Raw genomic sequence first — 23,514 nt, 5'->3', positions numbered from 1 at the left:
CCAAAAGGTAATTTTATTTGGTTGTTATATTGTTTAACTCTCTTTTAATCCAGAACAGTACATTCTGTGTAATTTTTTTTTAATGCTACTGACTTGTTAAACAAATCAGGTCAACTTATTACAGGATATACCACATTCTGAATTTGTCTGGTTGCTTTCTCGTGGTATTGCATAACTTGCGTCACTGCACCCCACATTTCCTGTAGACTGGATTCATTTTAGAAGCTAGATTAGATTATTTCAGGTTTTTTTTTTTTTAAGAGGGAGAAGTAGAATAATATTATTAATATTAGAGATGTTGTGTGGTTCTTACTGCAGCACATCAGGAGACATAATTACCTGCCTCCATTTCCATGACACTAAGGCTGATCAATGGGATTTGGGTGGGGAAGGCCTAATTCTCCCAAATGCGGTTCCTCAGCAACCTTCCAACAAATGGTTTCATCCTCCACTGTTGGCCACTGGTTGAGTCACTGAATTGATCATGGTCTGCAAAGTGGAGATTTTTCTCTCATCCATTAGGGCTATTTGGTTACCATGAAAAACAGTTTCTACCGGAAAAGCAGGAAATTTGCTTACTTCCTTACTTTTCTCCTTTTAATGGGCAATTATCAGAATAATGAGTTGGTTGCACATGCCTGTCTCAATTAAAGTCAAAGGGTCCAGTCCCTCCACAGTGACAGATGCCCACTGGTCCTGGTGGCTTCCACCCACATAGAATGGGCTAGGCAGATGGTAAATCATGTTTGTTGACCACAATGCAAATTTACAGAATCACCCAAATTCCAGCTGCTTAATTAAGTACAGCTTCCTCTACAGGCTAAAGTCTGAAGACAATTTAGGTAATGGCAGATTCACCTCAGCAAAAAAGCAAGCCAAAAAAGACTGACCTGAAATTGGCAAGTTTCAAAATTGGATTCATACAAGCTTTTTATGAGGTGACCTTCAGTTTCTGATTAGCAGCAGCAATATGAACTTTCATCTGGCACATACCATTAGGAAATATTTACTCCATAATCCGTTACGGAAGATCTACCAGTCAAAACAAGTAACACTGACTTTTACCTTTAGGGCAAAAAAAAAAAAAAAAAAAAGAAGGAACAGGATGCACATTTAATTCCATTAAGGTTAATGCAAATCATATTTCTGAAACCAGTTTCTAATATTTTCCATTATTGTTACTCTACAATATTTTTGGCATATATCTATCCAAAATAAATGTTAATATACCTGAATAAAGGTCCTTAATTAAGAGTCAGTCAGCACTCACAGATAAATTATTTCAAACATATTGATGGGTAATCACATATATACAAAAGAAATTTGTCGTCGTGTCAAACTGAAAGCCAAGATGCAACTGTGTAATTTGAGAGCCAGGCACAGTGACACGTACTTGTAGTCTCAGTTACGCAGTCTCAGCTATGCAAGAAGCTGAGGTTGGAGGACTGCTTGAGCCCAGGAGTTCAAGGCTAGCCTGAGCAATATAGCATATATATGTGTGTGTATGTGTGTGTGTGTATAAATGTCTGTCTGCTTAGTCACAAGATGGTAAACACTTGAAAAATCAATCAATGCTGGAATTTATAAAATATAGTCTCCTTAGAGACATACAACTCCTGGGAGCCCCATGGTTGCCCTGGGTTCCTGGACTGCCTACACAGAGGACCAACACCTCTCAACAGTGAGGACCCTATGTAAAACCAGAGCCCTGGAGCTACCCAGTATGAAGAAGTCAAGGGGAGAAGTGGCATCACTGCTCACTACATAAGAATGGCAGAGCCCAGCCTGCTGTCCTCCCTTCTCCTGCCCTTCAGAAGTGTACCTCACCCTGCCTCCTACCTGGCTACTCAGAACAGACACCAGAGTGGCCCCTTTTACCCTTCTGACCTCACCCCTACTTCTCTCCCTTCCGTTCACTCTGTTTCAGCCACAGTAGGTTCCGTGCTGCTCTTCCAACACTCCAGGCTGGCTCCTCCCTGGCTCCTGCCTCTGGGACTCTGTGCTAGGCGCTCCCTCTGCCTGGAATCCTCTTTTCTTGGCCAACAGGCTTGCTCTCTCATCCCTTTCGGGCCTTTACTCAAATGTCACCTTCTCAGTGGTAAAGTACCTTTTCTAACTACCTTCTCTAAGATCGAAATTTCCTTCTAGCTACATGAAGGGAGAGATTTCTGTCACGTTCACTGCTGCAATCACTATGCTGGAGTAGCACCAGGCAGAAATGAGGCATATAATAAATATCTGTGGAATGAATGCACAAATCACAAGTCACTTTGATTCTTTTATTTACGTACACTTCCACTGAACAAGTAATTTTTTTTAAGTGACAGATGTCACCTTCCAAACCCAGGTCTTCTGACTCTGTGCCCTGTAACTGACTTCCTAGGCTGATGTACCAAACAGTGTCGCAGGCACTAGTCAGCTAGTGAAACCCCAGAGTCACAACTCGCTTCTCTAACAGGGAGACTGTGAGGGTGAACCACTTGGGCTAAGGGACAAAGTCACTGGTGAGTACAGACTGGACAGGACTTACATATGCCCGGCTGGTTCCAAGGCATGGTGGCAGAGCACACAGTCAGCCACCACCATTCCTGGACACAGGCATCAGTATCTGTCAAACAATAACCACAGCCCAAACCTGGCTGTAAGTCAAAATCACCTGGGAACACTGTACACATGCACTGGCCACATGGCAAGGGGACAGGATCGTCCTTTGTCCTAGCTCTTAAATGGTCAAATATTTGAATACTCTCAAATCCAGAGCTTTTCTCACCCACAGTCCCGGACTGAGCTCCTGAGTAGAGGCCTTGCCTAGCAATGTTAGGCCATAGACCTCTTTCCCCAGGGATGAATGTCAAAGCAACTCTCAGGACCTCGCTTATAAAAATCCTTAAAAAACAGAAAGGAAAAAATCCAAATGCCTACCCATTTCATCTGAGTTGCTGAACATTCTGAGAGAGACCCTTATTGGCCTATGGCTAAATCCCCTGGCAGTACATAAATTCCAGAAACAACAAATACTGCTCTGGGGAAAAAGTGAAACGTGAAGTCTGCGGGCCTATGCTTGGCAATTACATTTAGAAATTCATTTGTAAGTCAGCTGTTTGAAACTCAGAATAGATGCATAAACTGGAAAACCCACCAACTACTTAGTTTCCAGACTTGTCTGGGAAAGCCTGTTCAGCCCATTATGTACAAAAAAGCATGGTAGTATTCCAGCTATCTAATCAGCATTTCAATGCAGAAAGCCAAGTCAAAATTCCAAACTACAACAATAAGTATTTCCCATTCTCAGCTACAAGGGTCAATGCCAGTCCCAGGAAAGCAGAAGAAACAAAGCAGGTACTGCTGTGCCCCAGCGGCTTACCAAGCCCCTGCTGCTCACAGCTGGTTATCTTCTCTAATTGTCCTGCCCTGGGCAACAGGCGAACTTGCCCTCCAGGGTTGGGAAGCAAAGGGCCCTGCAGGTCAAGCTCTGTTTCCTCCAATACCTGCAAGCATGGCCTGAAGAAGAGCTCAGTAACGCTCAGGTTAAAATAAAAGCCTTTGGCCTTATATCTCCAACCACTTTTGCCTGAAGTCCTGAATAAAGCTAAGAGCACTATGTCATCATGGGGTGATAGCTGTGTCAGAGTCTAAGATTGTTCAATACTTTCTAGGAGAGGACAAAGTGTTCCTAACTGCTCTCCTGCCATATCTCTATCAAGCAGTGATCAGGCAAAATGGTGGCTGAAAAATGTGGTTCTTTATGTCAAACTTAAAGCTGCACACATCTGTAAACATCCATGCATGTACAGACATGTAGTCTGGAATGGTATACAACAACCAGTTACCAATGGTCACTTCTGGGGAAAGGAATGAGATGCTAAAGGAAGGTAGAAGTTTCACTGCTTACATTTCTTTTGAGAAGTAAAGGCATGCTTTTTACATGTCAAATTTTTAAACAAAATTATGACAAGCCGGCCGGGCGCAATGGCTCACGCCTGTAATTCCAGCACTTTCGGAGGCCGAGGCAGGCGGATCACGAGGTCAGGAGATCGAGACCATCCTGGCTAACACGGTAAAACCCCATCTCTACTAAAAATGTGAGAGATTGGCTGGGCGTGGTGGCGGGCGCCTGTAGTCCCAGCTACTCAGGAGGCTGAAGCAGGAGAATAGCGTGAACCCGGGAGGTGGAGCTTGCAGTGAGCTGAGATCGCACCACTGCACCCCAGCCTGGGCGACAGAGCGAGACTCCGTCTCAAAAAAAAAAAAAAAAAAAAAAAAAAATCAAACAGGTGCACACCACCACACCCAGCTAATTAATTTTTTCATTTTTTGTAGAGACAAGGTCTTACTATGATGCCTCAAACTCCTGAGCTCAAGCGATCCTCCCGCCTTGGCTGTAACTGTGGGGTTACAGCCGCCACACCTACCCTTAACCTACTTAATTTGATATGAAAGCAATTCAGAACCTGGCATGCATAAATTTCTTACAAAGACAGAGTACCAACAGAAACAGGACAAAGGCTACTATTACAGTGATTTGGAAAAAACTTAAGAGAATATTCTCACTTACCTTTGTAGTATATTTTTCTACACAAGTATGACACAAAAGATACTCTACCTCAATGTCCTGGAGACTGAATTCCTTTTGATCCGTAAAATTTGCGGCCCCAGCACTAAGTTCCATTAGCATCTTGGCGATCTCAGGCTTTATGGCCGAGGTCAGCCGACTGGCTGCTTCCATGACATGCTCTTGCACATCTTTGAGCTGCGTGGCTGCCTTTGAGTAGTGAGAGTTCCTGAACACAGTGCTGAAGAGATCTGTGAGAAAAGTACTGGCGCGGCAGAAGACGTTCAGGGCATCCAGATACTTGGAGATGCCCTGCTGGATATCGGCGATGGGAGTGGAGTGGGGCATGGCATGGTGGCAGCTGCCTGCAGCAGTCAGACTGCCCAGGGGGGCAGTGGTGGCTGTGGATGCCAGGGGAGCACTCAGCGCTCGGCCCAGCTCGGGCATCGGGTACTGCTGGTGCTGCTGCACCTTCTGCTTGGACCCGCCAAGCAGGAAGCGCCGCTTGTAGTCCATTTTACTGTCCTGGGCACTGCAGCAATACATGCGGGAGAGGGAATTGTCCCAGCGACCGTAAGCGGGTCAGGGTTCTGATTCTTCTTTCTCAAAACTGTAGCTAGGTATAAAAATAGCGGAGTTCTGGAAATCGAAGTTTTAAAAAAGGCATTTCCATGAGGCAGGTGACCATGTGATCCAACGTAGAGGTGAGAGAGACAACAGGTTTATATAATTAATATTTTCAGTGTAGGCAAGATCTCTGACAAAAAATAAAAGATGTCCAAAATGCTGGATAAGAACTGTTTAGCATTCCACTCTCTTACTAAAAGGATATGCTTGCTGAGAAAAATGTTTACTTCTTTGCAAGAATAGTTTGATACTTGTATTTACAATGGCAGAAAAATAACTTAACTTTTAAAAATGTAATATAATGTAGTACACCATGTCTTCAATATACCCAAAAAAGTTAGAACCCAAAAACCCAGAAGCTGATCAACAGCAATTTAAAAAGCAGTACAGAATTACTTCACACAAAGTCCTTAAGAAGATCAAACTTCTGCAGAATTTTGACAGAGCCTGCCCGTCAAATCTGTTTACCTGTGAAGCTGCTTCTATGCAATGCTAAAATTCTCCGAATTTCCTCTAATGTTTTCTGAAAACAAGTTTTTCTTTTTTTTTTAAATGGCATTTGTTATAAGTCTCCTCCTCCATTCCTTTTGTTTGCTGAGGTAGCGGTTTCCTTGTAACATTAACAAGAGATGCTTCCAGACTGGGCTGGCCCTCAGTTGTAAAGTCTGAAGCAAGAATGCACAGATGTATTTGTAAGGCTTCTAAGTCCTTTCCTGTCGGGGGGAAAAATAAGATAAAGTGAGGAAGGCTACAGGACAATGAGTAATTCCAGACAATAACTCCTGTGATGCTGTTATCCACACAGGTGGGCGACAAATGAATAAGAAATCATATTATAACCTTACAGGAGCAAGTACAATAGTGAGCACTGAACTATGAAATGACTGTCAGAAAATTCCTCAAGTAGTAATAAAAAAATAATGCAACAAAAAAAGTATGATTCTAGGCTGGCCCCTTCAAAGCTGAGGCTGGCATGTTGAATGGGGGGCCTGGATCATCGTTCAGCATTTTCTCGTTTCCTCCTTGAAGAGCTCACAAGTTGCAGGAGGATTGCCTGAGTACTCAGATTATGGTGAGGGCTGTTGACAAGCACAGCACTCATAAACTTTATGGGGCATCAGCAAAGACAGAGATGGGCAAAGGGCGAGAGAAATCAAGAAGTCTGTTACGAAAAAAATATTATTCTGAAGTAGGCCTTGATTGTAGGATAGATTTGGACAAGTGCAAAAGGGACAGGTGGGACTCACGAGGGAAAGGACCACCACGGCAAAGGTCCCAAAGCAGGACGGGACAGTCAGATACCAAGCTGAGCTTAAGTGCAGGGTGCAGAAACAGAGCCTGGAGAAGGGAGTGGCTGCCAGGTGGTTTACAGACACGATTCTTCCAATCCTCCCTCCGGTACCAGTTTCCCTTTGGGTGTGCAGAGCGGGAGCCTGGCAAGCTATACCAGTTTCACACCTTGGGTGGCTTCTTAGAACCCCTGACTCTGGGTAGGTTCAAAGAGCAGAATCTGGACATCGCTGATTATAGTTTCTGATACTTACAACAGTGGAATACTGTGATTCTTCTCAAAAAGCTAAAATCAGGAATAATGCTTGCTTGAAACCATCTGCTCTCCCAAACAAAAGTTCAAATACATTTCACTGAAAGTCACATTTACCACATATTTAACTTATTTTATTATTATTATTATTTTTTTAGATGGAGTCTTGCTGTTGCCCAGGCTGGAGTGCAGTGGCGTGGTCTCAGCTCACTGCAACCTCCACCTCCCAGGTTTCAGTGATTCTCCTGCCTCAGCCTCCTGAGTAGCTGGGAGTACAAGCACCCACCATGCCTGGCTAATTTTTGTATTTTTAGTAGAGACAGGGTTTCGCCATGCTGGCCAGGCTGGTCTCGAACTCCTGACCTCAGGTGATCCACCCATCTCAGCCTCCCAAAGTGCTGGGATTATAGGCATGAGCCACTGCGCCTGGCCAACTGTTTGTTTTTGTTTTTGTTTTTGTTTTGAGACAGAGTCTCACTCTGTTACCCAGGCTAGAGTGCAGTGGCATGACCTTGACCTACTACAGCCTCGAACTCCTAGGCCCAAGCAATCCTCCTGCCTCAGTCGCCAGAGTAGCTGGGACTACAGAGATACCACCATGCTTGGTTAATTTTTGTATTTTTTGTAGAGACGAGGTTTCGCCATGTTGCCCAGGCTGGTCTCAAACTCCTGAGCTCAGGTGATCCTCCTGCCTCAGCCCAAAATGCTGAGATTACAGGCATGAGCCACCGTGCTTGACCACATATTCAACTACAACCTAAGTAATGGTGGTATATAGTTTGGTCTACTTATTGATAACCAGGTTTTCTTTCTTTCCATTTTCCTTTTTTGAATATATAATTAAATGTAACTCATACTTCATCACTTGCGGCCAATTACCATAATTCCTTTGTATTTCTATGATTGTGTTGGCAACACAGGAATTAGGTACATTACAAAGGCAAGAAATGAGAAGAACACTGTGGATACAAACACATACATATAAAGTCAATAAAACAACCACTATTTATGGCTCTATGTTCAACAAAATTTGAGCTCCTTAAAAAAATCTCATAAACTTTTCAGGAAACAAATATCAAATGGCTACTTGTAAAAAACATGTTCCCAAATGTTTTCTTTTTTCAAATTCATGACAAATAAGGCAATCATATCTATCCCCACCTGAGTGCTCCACAATTTACAGGTTTTGATATACAACAGAAGCACTCTACAGGAATGCTGAAGGGGGGCAGGATGTTCCCGTGGAGACTCTGTAGCCTCTGAAGGAAAACCTTCACCTGAGTTGGCCACAGTGAGAGTCTTAGGCAGCCCTGAGAAGCACTCTATCTTTGTTCAGTGGTGCACCAGCTTCCTAGTTCCTATTCCGCGGGCTGCCTGTGGCTCTAGGAGAGCCTGCCCCCATTCCTTTGACAGATCTAGAAGGCCAAGTGGGACCTATATGCTTACCTAATTAAAAAATCACAAACACTGAACTTTTTCACTTTACATACTTCCAAACTTTCTCTAAATGAAACTTATAATGCTTAAAGTTATACTATTTCACCAAATTCATCCACAGATTCAACACAATCTCTATCAAAAAAAAAAAAATTTTTTTTTTTTTTTGAGACAGAGTTGTGCTCTGTCGCCCAGTCTGGAGTGCAGTGTCGCTATCTCAGCTCATGGCAACCTCCACCTCCAGGGTTCAAGTGATTCTCCTGCCTCAGTCTCCCAAGTAGCTGGGATTACAGGCACGCGCCACAACGCCCGGCTAAGTTTTTGTATTTTTAGTAGAGATGAGATTTTGCCATGTTGGCCAGGCTGGTCTCAAACTCCTGGCCTCAAGTGATCCACCCACCTCGGCTTCCCAAAGTGCTGGGATTACAGGCATGAGTCACTGCGCCGGCCTCAAAATTTGAATTACCTTTTCTACAGAAATGGGCAAGCTGACCCCAAAATTCATTTGGAAACCAGGAATGGTAGCGCATGCCTGCTGTTCTAGCTACTTAGAGGTGGCCAAGGTGAGAGCATCACTGGAGCCCAGGAGTCTAAGAGCAGCCTGGGCAACACTGCAAGACTCTGTATCTAAAAATAAAACAAAGCCTTAAAATTCATATAAAAATGTGAGGGTTCCGGTTCTAGGTGCTTCAGGAGCTGGGGCTTAAGGTACAGACACGGCCAAGACCAAGAACCACACCAAACACAACGAGTCCCGAAAATGGCACAGAAATGGTATTAAGAAATCCGATTACAAAGATACGAATCTCTTAAGGAGTGGACCCCAGGTTCCTGAGGAACATGCACTTTGCCAAGAAGCACAACAAAAAGGGCCTAAAGAAGATGCAGGTCAACAATGCCAAGGCCATGTGTGCACATGCCGAGGCTATCAAGGCCCTCGTAAAGCCCAAGGAGATTAAGCCCAAGATCCCAAAGGGTGTCAGCCACAAGCTCGATCGACTTGTCTACATTGCCCACCCCAAGCTTGGGAAGTGTGCTCGTGCCCGCATTGCCAAGGTACTCAGGCTGTGCCAGCCAAAGGCCAAGCAAGGCCAAGGATCAAACCAAGGCCCAGGCTGCAGCTCCAGCTTCAGTTCCAGCTCAGGCTCCCAAAGGTGCCCAGGCCCCTATAAAGGCTTCAGAGTAGGTATCTCTGTCTACCAATGTGAGAACAGAAGGACTGGTGTGAACCCCTCGGGCTGCCATCTGCATGGGGCTGGGGTCCTCCTGTGCTATCTGTACATATAAACCTGAGGCAAGAAAAAAAAAAAAAAAAAGCGAGGGATCCAGGATGACCAAAACAAATACTGAAAGAAAAAACGTTGTAAAAGTCATATTTCCTGATTTCAAAATCTACTATAAGGCTATAGTAATCAAAGCAGTGAAATACTGGCATAACGAAAGATGCATAAATCAATGGAGTAGAATTAGAAGTCCAGAAATAAACCCAAACATCTACAGTCAACTGATTTTAGACCATGATGCCAAAAATATCCAATGGGGAAAGAAAAGTCTCTTCAATAAATAGTGATGGGAAAACTAAATATCCACATGAAAAGAATGAATCTGAACCCTGACCTCACATCGTATAGGCTGGTGTAGTGGCTCAAGCCTGTAATCCCAGCACTTTGAAGGGCTGAGACAGGTGGATCGCTTGAGGCCAGGAATTTGAGACTAGTCTGAACAACAGGGCAAGACGCCATCTCTACAAAAAATTTAAAAAATTAGCTGGTCATGGTGGTGTGCACCTGTAGTCCCCACTACTTAGGAGGCTGAGGAAGCAGGATCACTTGAGCCCAGGAGTTCGGAGCTGCAGTAGGCCATGATTACACCACTGCACTCTAGCCTGGGTGACAAAACAAGACCCTGTTTAAAAAACAAAACAAAACAAAACAAAACACCAACAGATACGAGATTCATGAAAATAAAAGCCTAAAAAGAAGGGAAGGAAAGAGTATCATCAAAAATGGCAGACTAAGGACTTCCCCTGACCAAAATTCTCTACTACATAAAGACAATGAAAAATTGGCAAAATAATCAGAATCACCTGTTTCAGAACTGTGGAAATAGGCTTTTAAAAAGCAAACTGGGGATAATTTATCAAAGACAAATAGCTGAATCTGGGTAAGAACAGTGAGTTTTGTAGCATTTTAACTTGACTGAGTCCCATTCCTAGCTCTCCAGCTCCATAACAGCCTTGAAAACTACCAGCTGCATCCACGTTGAAGACCAGAAGACTGGCAGTTAGCAGAGGAAGCAGAACTGGGCTACAGCTCCTTCAAAGTACCATTCCCAAGAAATTAGCATTATTTGACCTGTCTGGTGGTTCCCCAAAATACCCCATTTGCAAATATCTCTGTATTTTACCTGACTGAGAGCTCACCTGCAGAGGGAGGAGAATGTGATTTTCAGAGCTGCCACATTACATCATTTAAAATGTCCAGTTGGTTGGCCACATGGCTCAAGCCTGTAATCCCAGGGCTTTGGGAGGCTGATGTGGGCAAATCACCTGAGGTTAGGAGTTCAAGACCAGCTTGGCCAACATGGTGAAACCCTGTCTCTACTAATAATCCAAAATAATTAGCCAGGTGTGATGTTGCCCACCCATGGTCCCACTACTCAGGTGGTTGAAGCACGAGAATTGCTTGGATCACACCACTGCACTCCAGCATGGGTGACAGAGTGAGACTCTGTCTAAAAATAATAAAATAAAATGTTCAGTTTTCAACAAAAAATTGGAAGATATGCAAAGAAACAAAAAAATACAGCCCATATAAAGGGAAAAAACAATAGAAAACTCTTCCCAAGGGAAGCCAAGATATTTGACTTAACAAAGAGTTTAAGTCAGCTAATTTAAGTAGGTTCAAAAAACTAAAAGAAACCACATTTTTAAAATGTAAGGAAAATATAGGAATAATGGCTCCCAAAACACAAAATATTAATAAAAGATAGCAATGATATTTCATTTTATTTCACTTACTTTTTTTGTTTTTAGAGATGGGGTCTCTCTCTGTCACCCAAACTGGAGTATAGTCATGCAATCACGGCTCACTGCAGCCTTGACCTCCTGGGCTCAAGCAATCCTCCACCTCAGCCTCCTCAGGGGCCAGGACCTCAGGCATGCACCACCACGCCCACCTAATTTTCTTTGCTTTTTTTTGTAGAGACAGGGTACTCACTATGTTGTCCACGCTGGCCTTGAACTCCTAATCCCAAGCTATCTTCCTACCTTGGCCTCTAAAAGTGTTGGGAGTATAGGTGTGAGACACCATGCCCAGCCTACTCAAGCCTATACATTTAAGGCACAGTCCACCTGATAATTTAGAAGCATATAATTTACAAAGATAAGTTTATGCAGCCAGGTGCAGTGGCTCATGCCTGTAATCCTGGCACTTTGGGAGGCCGAGGCAGACGGATCACCTGAGGTCAGGAGTTCAAGACCAGCCTCGGCAACAGAAGGAAACCCCATTTCTACTAAAAAATACAAAAATAAGCCACGTGTGGTGACACGTGCCTGTAATCCCAGCTACTCGGGAGGCTGAGGCAGGAGAATCACTCCAACCTGGGAGGCAGAGGTTGCAGTGAGTTGAGATCACACCACTGCACTCCCAGCCTGGGTGACAGAGTAAGACTCTTTCTCAAAAAAGAAAACCAAAAAACTATATATATATATACACACACACACATTTTTGTGCTTCAAGAGGTTGGGCAAAGTGGCTCACACCTGTAATCTTAGCACTTTGGGAAGCCAAGGCGGGCAGATCGCTTGAGCCCAGAAGTTCAACCAGCCTGGGCAACATGGTGAAACTCTGTCTCTACAAAAACATACAAAAATTAACCGGGCATGATGGTGCGCACCCGTGGTCCCAGCTACTCGGGAGGCTAAGGTGGGAGGATCACTTGAGCCCAAAAAGTTGAGGCTACAGTGAACCATGACCACACCACTGCACTCCAGCCTGGGCAACACAGAATCTGTCTTTAAAAAAAAAAAAAAAAGGCCGGGTGCGGTGGCTCAAGCCTGTAATCCCAGCACTTTGGGAGGCCGAGACGGGCGGATCACTAGGTCAGGAGATCGAGACCATCCTGGCTAACACGGTGAAACCCCGTCTCTACTAAAAAATACAAAAAACTAGCTGGGCGAGGTGGCGGGCGCCTGTAGTCCCAGCTACTCAGGAGGCTGAGACAGGAGAATGGCCCGAACCCAGGAGGCGGAGCTTGCAGTGAGCTGAGATCCGGCCACTGCACTCCAGCCTGGGCGACAGAGCAAGACTCCGTCTCAAAAAAAAAAAAAAAAAATTGCTCCAAGAGAACAATTACATCTGGTGAATCAAGAGGGAGAGGATGAAACAACTCATTTTTTATTTACTCCTTTTTTTCCCTTCAAGAGTGCTTCATTCTTGAAATGAAAAATTTTCTAAAAGCTAAACAAGTTGAAGAATTATGTTATTAGTCATTAACTTTTTATTTTAGTGCTAAATTCACAGTGCAAATTTTTATAAATATGCCAATACACATTACAACTGTTTAGAGAGCAACTTAAGCTAATACGCATGTAAAAATATCTTCACTATTTAGTTTGCCATATGTCTGCTTTATCAAAACTGATTACTTCAGTAAAAAAGACAGTAACAAGTATTGATGAAGATGTGGAAACATCAAAACACTCATACATTGCATGTAGCTCATATAATAGGCCAAATGCAGTAGCTCATCACTGTAATCCCAGCACTTTGGGAGGCAGAGGCGGGAGGATCATTTGAGGTCAGGAGTCAGAGACCAGCCTGGTCAACATGGCAAAACACTGTTTCTACTAAAAAATACAAAAATTAGCTGGGTGTGGCGGCACATGCCTGTAATCCCAACTATTCAGGAGGCTGAGGCAAGAGAACTGCTTGAACCCAGGAGGCAGAGGTTGCAATAAGTCGAAATCATGCCACTGTGCTCCAGCCTGGGTAACAGAGCAAGACGTTGTCTCAAAAAAAAAAAAAAAAAAAAAAAAGTAGAATGGGATAGCCACTGTGGAGTAGTTTGGCAGGTCCTCAAAATGCTAAATATAGTGTTACCACATGACCCAGCAATTTCATTCCTATGTATACACCCAAGAGAAATGGAGAAATATGTCCAAACAAAAACCTGCACACAAATGTTCATAGCAGCATTCTTCATAACAGTCAAAAGTAGCTAACGACCCAACTCTTTATCAACTGACAAATAAACAAATGTAGTAGACATACAATGGATTATTCAACTATAAAAAGGAATGAGGTTCTGATAAATGCTACAATATGGATGAACCTTAAAAACACTGCGCTAAGCGAAAGAAGCCAGATGAGGAGACTCCTATTATGAGTCTACTGATATGAAATGCCCAGAATAGGCAACCTATACAAATAAAAAAGTATATCTGGCCGGGTGTGGTGGCTCACGCCTGTAATCCCAACACTTTGGGAGGCCAAGGGGGGCAGATCACTTGAGGCCAGGAGTTCAAGACCAGCCTGGCCAACATGGTAAAACCCCGTCTCTACTAAAAATGCAAAAACAATTAGCCGGGTGTGGCGGCACATGCCTGTAATCCCAGCTATTCAGGAGGCTGAGGCAGAAGAATCACTTGAACCTGGAGGTGGAGGGTGGAGGGTGGAGGGTGCAGTGAGTCAAGATGGTGCCACTGTACTCCAGCCTGGGCAAGAGAGTGAGAATCTGTCTCAAAAAAAAAAAAAAGGAGATTTGTGGAATGAGGAGTCCTTGCTAATGTGTACAGCTTTTCTGGGGGCTGATGAAAATGTTCTGAAGTTAAATAGTGGTTGCTATGGCTTGAAACATCACCCAAAGCTCTTGTATTGGAAACTTAATCCCCAGTGCAATAGTTTATAGAGGTGAGACCTGTAAGAGATGATTAGGTCCTGAAGGCTCTTGTCCTCCTGAATAGACTAATGGCATTATCACAGGAGTGGTTTAATTTATTGTGAGAGTGAATCTGTTACAGAAGTTCAATCCTGCCTTGCTCTCTTGAGCTCTCCTGTCCTTCCACCTTTCACCTTGGGGACGCAGCAAGAAGGCCCTCACCAGATGCCAGTGCCATGACCTTGAACTTCCCAGAACCATGAGCCAAATAAACTAATTATGTGAATTATATCTCAATAAAACTAATTTTTAAAAAAGTATTACTTCATCTTTCTTTGTCATTTTCTTCACATAACTAACTTCTCATTTAATAGCAAAAACTAATAATAATAAATAAGTTTTCCAGGGATGGCTTTAGTGCCAGACTTAGTCTCCTTTTTGTACGTCAATCAGAAAAGTGTACACATGGTTCCTGACTTACAGTGGCTTGACTTACAGTTTTGCTACTTTACAAAGGTAAAAAAGGAATATGCAGCTGGGCGCAGTGGCTCATGCCTGTGATCCCAGCACTTTGGAAGGCTGAGGCGGGTGGATCACCTGAGGTCAGGAGTTTGAGACCAGCCTGGCCAACATGGTAAAACCTCGTCTCTACTAAAAAATACAAAAATTAGCCAGCCGTGGTGGCAGATGCCTGTAATCCCAGTGACTTGGGAGGCTGAGGCAGGAGAATCGCTTGAACCTGGGAGGCGGAGGTTGCAGTGAGCCAAGATTGCACCACCACACTCCAGCCTGGGTGACAGAGTGAGACTCTGTCTCAAAAAAAAAAAAAAGCAATATGCTTTCAGTAGAAACTATACTTCAAATTTTGAGTTGTGATCCAAATTTCTTTATAACTTTATCACAAAATAGACTTTGTGGCTGGGCCTGGTGGCTTACAACAGTAATCTCAACACTTTGGGAGGCCAAGTTGGAAAGATCATTTGAGGCCAGGAGTTCAACACCAGTCTGGGCAACACAGCAAGACCCCACCTCTACAAAAAAATTTTTCAAATTAGCCAGGTGTGGTATGCACCTATAGTCCCAGGTATTCCAGAGGCTGAGGTGGGAGGATCACTTGAACCCAGGAGTTTGAGGTTACAGTGATCTGTAATTGTGCTCCTGTACTCCAGCCTGGGTAACAGAGTAAAACCCTGCCTCTAAGAGGGAAAAGAAAAAAAGGCTTTGTGGTAGATGATTTTGCCAAACTGTAGGCTGAAGTTAAGTGCTCTTAGCACATTTAAGGTAGGCAAGTTAAGTGCTCTTAGCACATTTAAGTTAAGGCAATATGATGTTTGGTACATTAGGAATATTAAACGCATTTTCTTTTCTTTTTTTTTTGAGACAGGGTCTGGCTCTGTCACCCAGGCTGGAGTGCAGTGGTGCGATCTTGGTTCACTGCAAGCTCCGCCTCCTGGGCTCAAGCCATCCTTACGCCTCAGCCTCCTGAGTAGCTGGGGCTACAGGCACACAGCACCACACCCAGCTAATTTTTGTATTTTTTCTGGGTTTCACCATGTTCCCCAGGCTGGTCTCGAGCTCCTGAGCTCAAGCAATCCTCCTGCCTCAGCCTCCCAAAGTGCTGGAATTACAAGCATGAGTCACTGTGCCTGGCCCTTACATTTTCAACTTAGGATAGTTTCAACTTACGAGAGGTTTATCAGGACATAACCCCCATTGTAAGTCAAGGAACATCTGCATGTGAGTGCTGCCATCCAGAATCTGTGAATATAAGTGGCAAAAAGGCCCTTCATGATAATCTAATTTAAACCCTTCAATTTATAGATTAAAAAGGGGATTCAGGAAATTAAAGGTCTTGCACTAGACCACATGTAGTCTCAGAATCAAACTCAGGTATCTTGACTCTCAACACTTCAAACTGGCAGACAGATCAAGCTAGGCTGCAGTAACAAATCCTGAAATAAACAACTTAACCTAATATAGATTTACTTTTTTTTTTTTAATTTTTTTTGAGACAGAGTCTAGCTCTGTCACCAGGCTGGAGTGTAGTGGCATGATCTCGGCTCACTGCAACCTCCGCCTCCTGGGTTCAAGCTATTCTCCTGCCTCAGCCTCCTGAGTAGCTGGGATGACAGCCACGCGCCCAGCTAATTTATTGTATTTTTAGTAGAGACAGTGGCTTCACTATGTTGGCCAGGATGGTCTCGATCCTCTGACCCTGTGATCCGCCCACCTTGGCCTCCCAAAGCGCTGGGATTACAGGCATGAGCCACCACACCTGGCCTTGGAGATGGAATCTTGCTCTGTCACTCAGGCTGGAGTGCAGTGGTGAGATCTTGGCTCACTGCAACCTCCGCCTCCCAGGTTCAAGCGATTCTCCTGCCTCAGCCTCCAGAGTAGCTGGAACTACAGGCATGCGTCACCAAGCCCAGCTAATTTTTGTATTTTTGGTAGAGACGGGGTTTCACCATGTTGCGCAGGCTGGTCTCAAACTCCTGACCTCAACTGATTCCTGCCCTGGCCTCCCAAAATGCTGGGATTACAGGCATGAGCCACCATGCCCAACCGTTTTGGAGACGGAGTCTCGCTCTGTAGCCCAGGCTGGAGTGCAGTGGCCGGATCTCAGCTCACTGCAAGCTCCGCCTCCCGGGTTCACGCCATTCTCCGGCCTCAGCCTCCTGAGTAGCTGGGACTACAGGCGCCCGCCACCTCGCCCGGCTAGTTTTTTGTATTTCTTAGTAGAGACGGGGTTTCACCGTGTTAGCCAGGATGGTCTCAATCTCCTGACCTCGTGATCCACCCGTCTCAGCCTCCTAAAGTGCTGGGATTACAGGCTTGAGCCACCGTGCCTGGCCTATATATATATATATTTTTGAAACAGAGTCTTGCTCTGTTGCCCAGGTTGGAGTGCAGTGGCGCAATCTTGGCTCACTGCAACCTTCACCTCCTGGGTTCAAGCGATTCTCCTACCTCACAGGCACACACCACCATTCCCAGCTAATTTTTGTATTTTTGGTAGAAACAGGGTTTCACCATGTTGGCTAGGTGCCTCGGCCTCCCCAAGTCCTGGGATTACAGGTATGAGCCAAGGTGTCCAGCCCAGATTACTTCTTGTTCACAAAAATTCATTGTGGGTCTGGCAGCCCTTCTTCAGCTTATAGGGACACTACGAGAACTTATGTCCCCCATGGTTGCCCCAGCACAGAAAAAGAAAGTCAAAACTCATACTCACTCTTTAATACTTCCCACTGAAAGTGACACACATCGCCTCCCTTCAAAGCCCTTTGGCTCTGAGGTGTTGAATCTCAAAAGGCCACCACCAAAGGCCAGAGGTGGTTGCGTGGTACCAATTCCACTACAAGAGAGGTAGAGAAATGTAGGGGAACATATAGAATAGCGGGCAAGCCCTACAGTCGGCCACAGTTGTCCACACAGCCCAACTGTGTGTTCTATGGTTCTGCCCAGATGAAAGCAATTCTGATTCCACATGGGGAGGTTGTTTTGTAATGGGGAGGCCCCACAGTTGTTCTCCAGAGGTTGCGCCAGGACATCATTCTTTCTTGTATGTATGGAAAGTGAAGGGGTGGAAGGTAGTGGGGGAAGAGTCACAGTTTCCTTTGAGAAATTGACAAAAGGAAACTTTGGTCAAACGCACATCCCAAACACCAGTTTCCATTCAGTTTTGGAACTGGAGCCTCAGGTGAAGAACTAACTGCTTTCTACACTCCCCACACTTCCTTTTCTTTCAGAGGAAGCTACACAGAGCTGGAGGCACCAGATGACTTTTTGTAAACTGAGCTTCCTGCACTTCCTACACCTAGTGTTGGTCCAACAGGTGACCAAGCAGGGGGAGGCCTAAGGCTTGGACGAAAGCATTTAGTGGAACCACAGAGAAATACACGAGATCCTTTGCAACTATACTATCCACTATGCACCTATGTTGTCAGGGTGTGGTCCTCAGACCACAACATCAGAACTGAATTGCCCACGACCAAGGGTACACCTGTGTCATGGACTGAATGTTTCCCAAAAAATGCATATGTTGAAATCTAATTCCCAATGTGATGGTATCTGGAGGTAGGGCCTTTGGGAGGTATTTAGGTCATGAGGGTGCAGCCATCATAAATGAGATTAGTGCCCTTATAAAAAGAGGCCAGCTCACACTCTTTCTGCCATATAAGAATATGATAAGTCAGCACTCTGCATGCCGAAAGAGGGTTCTCATGAGAACCTGACAGTGGTGGCACCCTGATCTTAAACCTCCAGACTTTGGAACTGTGAGAAATAAGCTTCTGTTGTTTATAAGTTACCCAGTCTATAGTACTTTGTTATAGCAGCCTGAACTAAGACAACCTCTGTGACAGTAAACCTGTTTGTAGGCTGTAAAAGTCTATGTGGGGTTGTCATAACACTCATTGAGCATGTTCAAGAATGAAAACAATTTCAGCAATGTTTTTCACCACCTACCAACCTTAGTAAAACTAGGATGAGAGCTGGACTCAGTGGTGACCACCTGCAGTCTCAGCACTTTGGGAGGCCAAAGCAGGAGGGTCACTCGAGCCCAGGACTTTGAGTCCAATCTGGGCAAAATAGTGAGATCTCGTCTCTTAATAAACAAACAAACATCAACAACAAAAAAAAACCTAGTATGAAAAGAAAGCAGTAGCCAGTGAAAACCAACAATGGCTTTTAAGGACTTCCTTCCCTGATATTAGAATCAGGATACCACCCTTCCTGGAATGACTATTTAAATACTGATTACTGGCATACAATCCAAATCTAATGAATCAATCTTTGGGAAAGAAGCAGAGAATACTTTTTTTTTTTTTTTTTTTTGAGACAGTCTTGCTCTGTCTCCCAGGCTGGAGTGCAGTGGCGCAATTCCGGCTCACTGCAAGCTTCGTCCCCCAGGTTTCCACCATTCTCCTGCCTCAGTCTCCCGAGTAGCTGGGACTACAGGCGCCCACCACCACGTCCTGCTAATTTTTTGGAGAATACACTTTTTTAACAAGTTCCCCAGATGATTCTGATGTATCCTATAATTTGAGAGCCAAACTGGGGGTCTGCTGAAAATCTGCTGAGAGCCACAAGAATGAGGATGCCTGATGATGCTGACTATAGTGCAACTCAGGGATTCTCACCAACATTCCTGTGCATTCAAGAATACAGAAAGACCGGGCACGGTGGCTCACGCCTGTAATCCCAGCACTTTGGGAGGCCACGGTGGCCAGATCTCAAGGTCAGGAGATTAAGACCATCCTGGCTAACATGGTGAAACCCCATCTCTACTAAAAATATAATAAATTAGCCAGGTGTGCTGGTGGGCACCTGTAGTCCCAGCTACTAGAAAGGCTGAAGCAGGAGAATGGCGTGAACCCGGGAAGCGGAGCTTGCAGTGAGACGAGATTGTGCCACTGCACTCCAGCCTGGACGACAGAGCGAGACTCCGTCTCAAAATATAATGATAATACAGAAAGGCACCTCCCCTCCAAAGTGATAAATAAGTTTTTTTGTTTTGTTTTGTCTTGTTTGTTTTGAAACAGGGTTTCACCAGTCTCGGGCTCTTGAGCTCAAGCAATCCACCTGCCTCGGCTTTCCAGAGTGCTGGGATTACAGGTGTGTGCCACTGTGCCTGGCCACAACTCATTTTCTGAGAACCAAGGGGCTGGTTAGACAGTTCAATAAAAAGTTCTGTTTGTCACATAATTGCTTCTAATGAGACTGCTCAAGTAACACAATCATGCCTGAAGTTCCTAACCAAGCAGAGAGAAAAAACATTTAAAACATGAAAATTGGTTTTCGATAATTCTTAACAGATTTGGTGTTCTTGTGCAGATCTTTGTTGTAATCAAAACTAGATAGTGTTGACTTTTTTAAAAACTGTCATGGAACTGGCCGGGCACAGTGGCTCACACCTGTAATCCCAGCACTGTGGGAGGCCGAGGCGGCTGGATCACAAGGTCAGGAGATCAAGACCATCCTGGCTAACACTGTGAAACCCCGTCTCTACTAAAAATACAAAAAATTAGCCAGGCGTGGTGGCTGGCACCTGAAGTCCCAGCTACTCAGGAGGCTGAGGCAGGAGAACGGCGTGAACCTGGGAGGCGGAGCTTGCAGTGAGCTGCGCACCACTGCACTCCAGCCTGGGCCAACAAAGTGAGACTCCACCTCAAAAAAATAAAAAAGTCATGGAACATTCAAGTTCTATCATTTTCTTTTTTCTTTTTTTGAGATGAAGTCTCGCTCTGTTGCCCAGGCTGGAGTGCAGTGGTGCGATCTCGGCTCACTACAACTTCTACCTCCTGGGTTCAAGCAATTCTCCTGCCTCAGTCTCCTGAGTAGCTGGGATTACAGGTGCCTGATACCATGCCTGGCTAATTTTTGTATTCTTAGTAGAGACAGGGTGTCACTATGTTGGCCAGGCTGGTCTCAAACTCCTGACCTCAAAGTGAGCTGCCCGCCTCGGCCTCCCAAAGTGTCGGGATTACAGCCATGAGCCATTATGCCTGCCCGAGTTCTATCATTTTCAAATGGCATTTTGCCAAGAAACAATGTACAGAGAAAGTGGTAATACCTACCTAAGCATTTGTCTTCATGGCAGTGATCATAATATGCCCTGACAAAATACTGTTGGAAGTTAGGTGATGGGTACATGAAGTGCATCATATCACTTGCTCCATGGTTGTATATGACTGAACATTTCTGAAACAGAATGTTGAAAATGCACACACGAACACACACACACGAACACCTGGATTTTATTATTTTATTTCTGTTTTTGTTTATTTATTTTTTGAGATCGGGTCTGGCTCTGTCACCCAGGCTGGAGTACAGTGGCGTGATCTCAGCTCACTGTAACCTCTGCCTCCTGGGCTCAGGTGATCCTCCTACTGCAGCCTCCCTAGTAGCTGGGACTACAGGCACATGCCACCATGCCCAGCTAATTATTATTATTATCATTATTTTAATAAAATTCTTCCTAATGCTGTCTAAATGTTTTTCACATGCTTCTCCACCCCCATATTTATCTGCCTGACAGGCTAAAATATGTTCAATCCATTTAAGGACATTTCTTTTCCATATTTTCTTAAAAAGAATTTTCACTGGGAAAACATTCACCATTTATGAATCCACTATTCATGCTGCATGGAAATAAATACGCATTGTGAAAGACCTCAGAAGTTAGTGTAGCCAAAACTTGTGAGATCTGTCATGTACTCTTAAGTTTTAATGCTACTTAAAAATATCAAATACATAGCAGAAAAGAACATTTTAAGTAACATCTTTTCAACATAATAATTTGCAAAGGTTCTCAACAGATTAAAACTGAATTAAGCCATAATTATATCATTTAAAATATTCATTTCTGCAATTAAGAGTCTTCAGCGATTTCTATTTCAGGCAATAAAGAATATGCTTGAAACTAGATGAAAGTGAGACATGGTGGCTCATGCCTGTAATCCCAGCACTTTGGGAGGCTGAGACGGGCAGATCATTTGAGGCGAGGAGTTCCAGACCAGCCTGGCCAACATGGTGAAACCCTGTCTCTACTAAAAATACAAAACTTAGCAGAGCATGGTAGCACACGCCGGTAATTCCAGCTACTTGGGAGGCTGAGGCACAAGAATCACTTAAACCTGGGAGGTGGAGGTTGCAGTAAGCCGAGATTGTGCCACTGCAATCCAGCCTGGGTGACTGAGACCATCACAAAAAAAAAAAAAAAAAAGGGCCAGGCCTGTAATCCCAGCACTTTGGGAAGCTGAGGTAGGTGGATCACGAGGTCAGGAGATCGAGACCATCCTGGCTAACACAGTGAAACCCCGTCTCTACTAAAAATACAAAAAATTAGCCGGGCATGGTGGCGGGCGCCTGCAGTCCCAGCTACTCGGGAGGCTGAAGCAGGAGAATGGCATGAACCCGGGAGGCAGAGCTTGCAGTGAGCCGAGATCCCACCACTGCACTCCAACCTGGGCGACAGAGCAAGACTCCGTCTAAAAAAAAAAAAAAAAAAAAAAGAAAGAAAGAAACTAGATGAAGACTCAGACTCAGTATTAGAGACTTTCTTATACCTATGGTTGACAAGACATGAAAAGTGGTCAGCCATCCTGATAAAATCTCTTGAAGCACTTCCCTTTAGAAAGACAGAGTATTGAAGTGAAGAAGATAATGGCCTTGGGCACCTGACTAACTGGGTGAGATCTTGGCTCTGTCAGGATCAACTTCACCTTGAGCAAGTTCCTTAATCTCTCTCTGCCTGTTTCATCATCTGTAAAATAAGGATTATAGTAACCACTGTTACTAAGTTAAAAGGATTTTTACATATAAAACACTTAGAATGATGTCTGGCACATATTAAGAACTAAATGTTTGATGATGATGTTATTATCATTTCCACAAAGCAAGCAAAGGAAGCAGACCTTGTTATTTCTGCTTCTCTGGAAAAAAGTTACTGACAAACCAGAAAGGTCTTGAAAAGTTACCCAATCCCTGAACCAAATAGAAATCTACCAATCGCAGGGCAGGAAGCATCACACACTTCAGTGATAACTAACTTCTACTTACATGGACCATGCAGCTATAAAGAGAAATTTAATCCCTGAATTAATTAAGTTTTCCCATCTGACTAAAGACTGATAGCTATGATTTGTGAATACAGAGAATAATTTTAGATCCATTTCAGTCCTTAATTAAGCCAATAGAGAAAACAGAGTGGCAAGCAGTCCTGCTGTCAGAAATGGGATGACATAAAGGGGCCTCATTTCAAAACAACAGGCTAAATAAACAGGCACGTGCACTTACCTCTCCATCCTCCCCAAATCCCAGCGACTTAACAATAAAGACATTCACAAGGGAATCTCAGCAAAACAGTATTGAGAAGGTCTGAGGGCCACAGTCTATTTAACTGCAGGCCATTTTCCAGAGAATGGAGAGAAAGCAGAGGAACCTATATTACAAGACAGACCAGAGCAAAGCTGGCCACTTTTTAGAACACGTGGGGCCAAAAGAGGACAGAGAGGCAGAGCGCTTTTTCCTGGAGGAGCTGGATAAATGCCCAGCTTTGAGTCAGCAGGTATAGAAATCAGGAGTGCGAAACTGGCTAATCAACCTGATTTCATCTGTAATTCCCATTCCTGATCAATCAGCCAATCCTCACTAAGGCAAGAGGACTATTGAAAAAACAGAGGTACCTCCTGCAAATTACCTATATAAACAACCCAGTTCTTCATTGATAAGGATCACCAGACAGTAAAGGAAAACCAAAAGGACAAAAAAGGACAACTAAGATGAAAAGGTGACCAGACCTCAGAAGAAACATATATTTTAAGTCCCAGAAAAACATCTGAAAAGAAATTCTGACTGGTATTCCTCAGACAGAGTTGGAAAGATAGTGCATCCTTAAAACAAAAGTAGGGCTGGGCACAGTGGCTCACGCCTGCAATCCCAGCACTTTGGGAGGCTGAGGCAGGTAGATCACAAC

At 44.2% G+C, this 23,514-nt stretch overlaps 1 protein-coding gene and 1 pseudogene across 6 annotated transcripts in view; one reads left to right on the top strand and one right to left on the bottom strand.

Moving 5' to 3' along the window:
- GARRE1 (granule associated Rac and RHOG effector 1) overlaps nt 1-23,514 on the bottom strand; it is a 109,573-nt gene that overhangs the window by 57,617 nt on the left and 28,442 nt on the right. For 5 of the 6 annotated variants that reach the window (XR_011617402.1, XR_011617401.1, XR_011617403.1 and 2 more), the window contains exon 2: nt 4,604-5,892. Coding sequence is in view for 3 of the 6 variants with exons in the window: in XM_011765291.3 (XP_011763593.2) it covers nt 4,604-5,098 (495 nt within the window). In the remaining 3 variants the exon portion in view is untranslated. The remainder of the gene's footprint in view (nt 1-4,603; nt 5,893-23,514) is intronic. The other variant, XM_024797218.2, reaches the window with a different exon arrangement.
- LOC105495649 (large ribosomal subunit protein eL29-like) lies at nt 8,639-9,345 on the top strand (annotated as a pseudogene).

The sequence above is a fragment of the Macaca nemestrina genome, chromosome 20, assembly GCF_043159975.1.
Source record: "Macaca nemestrina isolate mMacNem1 chromosome 20, mMacNem.hap1, whole genome shotgun sequence".
Lineage (NCBI taxonomy): Eukaryota > Metazoa > Chordata > Mammalia > Primates > Cercopithecidae > Macaca > Macaca nemestrina.
The sequence above is the reverse complement of the archived record's forward strand: the minus strand, read 5'-3'. Positions and strand labels throughout refer to the sequence as shown.